Source organism: Chrysochloris asiatica, unplaced genomic scaffold, assembly GCF_000296735.1.
Source record: "Chrysochloris asiatica unplaced genomic scaffold, ChrAsi1.0 scaffold00036, whole genome shotgun sequence".
NCBI classification, from domain to species: domain Eukaryota; kingdom Metazoa; phylum Chordata; class Mammalia; order Afrosoricida; family Chrysochloridae; genus Chrysochloris; species Chrysochloris asiatica.
Genome location: NW_006408554.1, coordinates 21,025,950 through 21,032,524, shown reverse-complemented (window position 1 = coordinate 21,032,524; position 6,575 = coordinate 21,025,950). Strand labels below are relative to the sequence as shown.

The 6,575-nt window shown below is 39.5% G+C and overlaps 1 protein-coding gene across 1 annotated transcript in view; it reads left to right on the top strand.

Annotated features, from left to right (window-relative positions):
• Positions 1-6,575, top strand: part of PRKDC (protein kinase, DNA-activated, catalytic polypeptide) — a 305,624-nt gene that overhangs the window by 84,310 nt on the left and 214,739 nt on the right. The window contains exons 34-37 of the mRNA XM_006860083.1: positions 563-771; positions 1,179-1,311; positions 1,939-2,097; positions 2,802-3,005. Of these exons, the coding sequence (XP_006860145.1) occupies positions 563-771; positions 1,179-1,311; positions 1,939-2,097; positions 2,802-3,005 (705 nt within the window). The remainder of the gene's footprint in view (positions 1-562; positions 772-1,178; positions 1,312-1,938; positions 2,098-2,801; positions 3,006-6,575) is intronic.

Here is a 6,575-nt window from a genome sequence, read left to right as displayed (position 1 = left end):
GTAAAGATTTGTTCCCTCTTTTGAGTTACTGCATTCATAGTTGTAGGTCAAGTTCATCAAATTGTATCAGATTACTCTTTTTTTCCTCTTCTTTCTTCTTTGTGCTGCATTTTATACTATGGGTGAACATTTGACTTAGGAAAGATCCATTAGCAAATATGTGTAAATATCTATGAGGCTTATATATAACTAAAGTGCAGTCAGTCCATTTACTAAATATATTCTAAGTGCTTGATATTTGCCTGGTATTGTGCTAGGCCCTATACCCAGGACTGGGAACAATGGCCAATAGACCAAACCCATCGTCTTTTGTAAATAAAGTTTTATTTGAACACAACATGTCATTTGTTTACATATTTATTACCCATGGCATTTTTCATGCTGTAGTAGCAATTTCAGTAGTTGTAGTAGAGACCACTTGGCTTCCCAAACCTAAAATGTTTGCTGCCGCCTAATTCTAAACAGATCAAATTTCCAACCTTAAGGCCCTTATGGAAATATAACTGTAATGGAAATATAACTTGCCTGTTACAGGTGTTTTGATTCAAATCATCTCTTCTAGCTCCTGGAGAAGGATTTGCTCATCAGCAGTCTTGTGAAGCTCATGGTGAAAACCCTGTGTGAGCCTGCGAGCATGGGCTTTAATACAGGAGATGTCCAGGTCATGGATCGCCTTCCTAGTGTGTGTGTGAACCTGATGGCAGCCCTGAAGAAGCTACCATATGAAGACATCCTAAAGGCACACCTCCAGGAAAAAATACCATTGCAGAGGTAGGCCATGTGCTTGTGTGTCTGCACATATGTGATCATGGCAACCCATGGCCCTTTCTTGAATAAAGGATGAAAACTAAAAACAATAAACAAACACAGAACAGTTGATAAGAGACATCAGTTTTTTGAAGATCAGCTATTTAGCAAAAGTCCTTCCTGTAGCTTAGGAGAAGCAGGAATCCAGTATGGTTCAGCACCACATTTGATTTCCATGGCTAAATTAGGAGCTGAAGCTCTTATTGGTGCCAACTTGTGTTTGCAGTGCAATTCCACACTACTAAATTTGAATACTAGGCAGTTAGTAAATGTGTGTACCATGAGTGTACACAGCTTTCCAGCAGATCCTGGTAATTTAATGACATCAGCCCTCACTTATATATCTCTTTTTGTTTTTCTGACATGGCCAGCATTGAGGACCTTTGTGCTATTGACCTGTATGACCCTGATGCTCATGTGGACAGGACCAAGCTGGCTTCTTTGGTGTCAGCATGTAAACATCTTAATAAGGCCGGGTTCTTGCATGCTATATTACCATCACAGGTAAACCTTCATAACCAATTTGGTTTTACATCTGTTTGATCTTTACTATTTAATCTATGCATTTATTAAGGACATTCTTTCTCTTTGGGACATGCCAACATGGGAATTACAGGCAAACTTGCTCCAGACAATTAGAACTATAAAAGCAAAGATAAATATTTATGAATATAAGATTAAAGTAAAATAAGTGAATAGAGGTAAATTCTGTTAATTGGTGGTACATGGAGGAAACTGCAGTCATTGCAATGAAACAGAACATAGGTTTTGTTGAATATGGAACTGATTGTCTACTCTGAAAATCTTCACTTAGTTCACAATAAAACGTTAAAGAAACAAAATCATACGGTGTAGTGCATCAGAATATATGAAAAAGAGAGAAGGTAAAATATAGGCCATTTGGATATTTGTAGAACAACTTGCTAAAGAACTTTAGGAGTTAACTGCTAAAGTTCCTTTGTGGGCAGACAATGTAGTTGAAAGATTAATGTAGAAAGTTGAGTTAATTTTTCTCTTAAGTTTATACTTTGTAAGGTGATTATCAGTGTTAAGGAGCATAGTAAGTTGTGAAATTGTTTTTTATCTGTAAAGTATGCTTTGCTGGGCATTTCACTGTTGGCTCTGTTTTAGTCTGTACATCTACAGCATTCTATTGGTACACAACTTCTCTCCATGGTTTATAAAGACATCGCACCTGGACATGAAGGACAACGTCTTCCTATGCTCGATACCAGCTGTAAGCGACTCGCTAGTGGGCTCCTGGAGTTGGCCTTTGCCTTTGGAGGACCGGTAGGAAGAACAGCTACTTGATGGGTTGCCTTGGGCGGGTAGTGGTCACTCCATGTCTGATGTGGTGGGGTTTAGTTAGGTCAAGTCTGAGTTGTACAAGTATTCTTTATGATTTGTGTGAGTGGACTTTCTCTTACTCTCTTTCTATTTTTAAAATTTTATTATTTTTTGTAAGAAATAAAGCAGCATTCTTCTTAAAGTAGTGTTGTCGATCTGTTTTTGCTTCCAAAGGAATTTTAGAGGGCATTTTTTGAGCACTCTGTTGACAAATGGCCTCTCCTTCCATATCTTTGGTGATTCTTGGGGTAGGTCATTTAGAAGGACCTCCAGAGGTGATTCCAAAAATACCAGGTGCTACAGAAATGTCCTCGCAGCTGTTTTACGTATTTAAACTTTCTAATAAAGCTTGCTCTCCTTTTGAAACAACAAACCCTATCACCACCATCTTCTGGAGTTTGGCAGAAACATAGACCTGGAGAGTTTTCTTGTCCAAAAGGAAAGCTGGCAGATGGAGGCTAATTAAATTAGTTTTGTATATGCGATTTTTATGTGGTATCCATTAGGGTTTTAAACTAGAGCCCAGGCCTTCACATAATGAACTCTTTTTAGACCATGGTGCATGATTTTCGAACTTCAGTTAGCAGCTTACTGAGAATGTGCAAATGCGTTTTCCTATTATCTCGTCTTTCCTTTGCTCTTCACAGTGTGAGCAACTGGTGGGCCTCCTTCTGAGCAAAGCAGTATTGTCCATGCCATCCTCGGGCCCGTTACAGAGAAACATCATCAGCTTCTCCCATGGAGAGTATTTTTATAGCTTGTTCTCAGAAACTATCAACTCTGAATTGATGAAAAATGTAGATGTTGCTGTGATGGAGCTCATGAAATCATCTGAAGAGAATCCCAAAATGGTACTGTAGTTTTCTTTTATGTAAATATTTTCTTACATAATGCTTATAAACGGATTGACATATTCTTGAAATGTTTCATTAAAACCAAAATCTCTTTTCTGGAAAGTTAAAATCAACAGAAGAAAAACACACCCTTACTGAAGAGTTTGTGGATGTTGAAACATTGATTATTTATTTCATTTTATCACACCTGCTAGAGTCTCTAGGCCTGACTTGATAAGGCATAACTGTAAGGTGGTGGTTATGTGCTGTGGAGTCGGTTCTGACTCATAGCGACCCTGGAGTGTGCTAGGATTTGGTGTCAGAGCTCATACAGCTGTCTTCACTTTCCCAAATGGCATGCACAACCTAGCTCCTGGATTCTGAACTGTCACTGCTAGGTGGGCTTCTCACTCTACTTTACCCCTCAAATTGAACCTTTTGAGGTCAATATTGGCTTTTGGTTTGCTAAACTTAGAGGATTTTTGAAATGTAATCTGCTCTGTAGACAGAAATTTATATGATCACTTTAAGAGCGACCATTCCATTCCTATTGACCTCGTGTTTATTCCAAGCAGAACTTAATGTCTGTTGTAGGGGAGTGTTTTGTGATAGATTTCATTTGCAATTTGTATTTTTTACAGTTAGAAATAAAATTGCGGTAGACCATTGACACTTGGGAGATTTCACATTTTGAGCTTTCTGATGAAAATGGTTGATGAAATGGTGTGCATTTATCTTCACTGTCTTCCCAAGCTTTTCTAAAATGATAGAGATGAAATATTTGAAAAAAATCACCAGTGTCACAAAATTTGGGAAGTTGAAAAGCACAAGGACAGGCAGTGACAGGTGAAGAGTCTAGGAAATCTTCAGTGGTTTGTATGGGAGACCATCACCACTGGGTTGTAGGCTCTGAGGATCCTTGTGGGGCACTTAGGTAGCAGGAAGCTTGACCACAGCTGCTAGTTGGAAGTTAACATTCCGGTCAGGTAACTGCCTCCCTTGTAGTTGGGGTCTGATCCTCCCCCATTAAGGGAAGACTGGAGGTTCTTTAGGAGCCCTGGTGATGCAGTAGTTGAGCACTGACCTGCTAATGTAAAGGTTAGCAGTTGGAACACATCAGCCGCTTCACTGGAAAAACATGTGGAAGCCTGCTTCCGTAAAGATTACAGCCTTGAAAACCCTATGGAGCCGTCCTGTTCTTCCCTGTAGAGTTGCTGTAGAGTCTCTGTGAATTGGAATTGACTGGACAGCAATGGGTTTATGTTTTAGTCTTCGGAGAAGATACGTCTCTATGGGCTGGGGCGCTCCAGGGATAATCAGGGCAAACATGTATTCAGCTAGGTATATACCTCAGGGCAGAATCTTCAAATATTCTAAGAGAAGACAAATGTATTGCCATAACCATCCAGGCAAATGAACCCTTGGACAATGTCAGGGAGAAGAGCACCCAGAGGCACAGACAGGAGATTACTCACTGAGACATAAATATGAAAACATGATCTCAGAGAAAAAAGAAATTGTATCCATGAAACAGGAATTCCTAGAGGAAAAGAACATTGGAGAACAAAAGGTCTCTTGGGCATTAAGCATATTGTTGTTGGTGGTGTTAGTTGCTGCCAAGTACGTTCTGACTCATAGAAACCCATTGAATATCAGAACAAAACATTGTCTGGTCAGTCCTGTGCCATCCTCACAATTATTTTGAGCCTGCTGTTGTTGCTACTGGTCAATCCATCTTGTTGGGAGTCTTCCTCTTTTTTGTTGACCTTCCACTTTATCAAGCTTGATGCTCATAGCTAGGGATTGGTCCATCCTGATAATATATCTGAAGTGTGAGTGACAAAGTCTCACCATCCTGGCTTCTGACTGTGCTTCCTCCAAGAAAGGAGTGTTTGTTCTTCAGGTAGTCACTGGTTCTTTTAATATTCATCTCCAATATCATAATTCAAATACATCGATTGTTTTTCAGTCTTCTTTATTCCTTGCCCAATTTTCACATGTCTATGAGTCTATTGAAAATGCCATGACTTGGGATGGCTCACCTTAGTCCTCAAGCTGACATCTTTGCTCTAAACACTTTACAGAGGTCTTTTGCAGCGGATATGTCTGATGCAGTACTTCATTTGATTTCTTGATTGCTGCTTACATGAATGTTGATTGTGTGTCCAAGAAAAATGAAGTCTCTGACAGCTTCAATCTGTTTTCCATCGATCATGGTATTATTTATTGGTTCAGTTGTGTGGATCTTTGTTTTCTTTACAATGAAGTAAAGAAAACATACTGAAGTCTTTGGTCTTCTTTGATCTTCATCAGTATTTCAAGTTCTCTTTGCTTCCAGCAAGCAAGGTTGTTTTTGATGTTAAGTGCTGTAGAATCGGTTTGACCCATAGCGACACTGTATAGACTTTCCGAGGAGCAGCTGGTGAGCTTGAACCTCCGACCTTGCCATTCAAACCAACTTTGCAGTCCAGTGCATTAACCTACAGTTTGCAGTCCAGTGCATTAACCCGTAGTACCGCACAAGATTTTACATCTGCGCATTGCAGGTTGTTAATGACTCTTCCTCTTATCCTGATGCCACATTCTTCTTTATTTAATCCAGCTTCTCAGATTATTTGCTCAACACACAGATTGAATAAGTATTGTGAAAGGACACAACCCTGGCACACAACTTTTCTGCCTTTTGAAATTTTCTGTTCAGCTCTTTTACTTCATCAGTTTGTCCAGTTGCTTTAGCCTCTCTACACTCAAGAGCAAGAATTAGAGTCTCTTCTGGCGTCTGTTTTGGTCTTTCTTTCCTCTTTTTAACAATCGTTTTGTGACTTCATGTATGATATTCTTGATGTCATCACACAGTGTTCTGGTCTTTTATCATTAGTGTCTAATGCATCAAATCTTTTCTTTAGTTGTTCTCAAAATTCAGGTCAGATACATTCAGGTTCGTGTTTTGACTCTTGTGTACTTGTTTTAATTTTCTTCTTCTTCAGCCTGAATTTGCATATGAGCTCTGGAGTCCTGACGTGGTGCTGTGGGTTAATGCGCCAGACTGCAAAGCCGTTTGACTGTAAGGTCGGTGGTTCAAGCTCACCAGCTGCTCCTTGGAAACCCTATACAGGGTTGCTATGGGTTGGAATCGACTCGATAGCACTTAACAACAACAATAATTGATGGTCTATTCCACAGTCAGTCCCTGGCCTTGTTTAGCTTCTCCATGATCTATTTCCACAGATGTAGTCAATTTGATTCCTGTGTATTTCACCTGGTGAGGTTCAGCTGTATAGTCAGTCACCTTTTCTGTTGTTGATAAAAGGTATTTGCAATAAATAAGTCATTGGTCCTGCAAAATTCTATCATATGATCTCCAGCAGCATTTCTGTCACCAATGTCATGTTGTCCAACTACGGATCCTGCATCTTTGTTTTCAACTTCTGCATTACACTCACCAGTAATGATCAATGCATCTTGATTGCATGTTTGATCAATTTCAGATTGAAGAAGTTGGTAGAATTGTGCAGTTTCATCATCACTGGCTTTTGTGGTTGGTGCAAAAATTGAATAATAATGGTATTATTGGGTATTCTTGGTTGG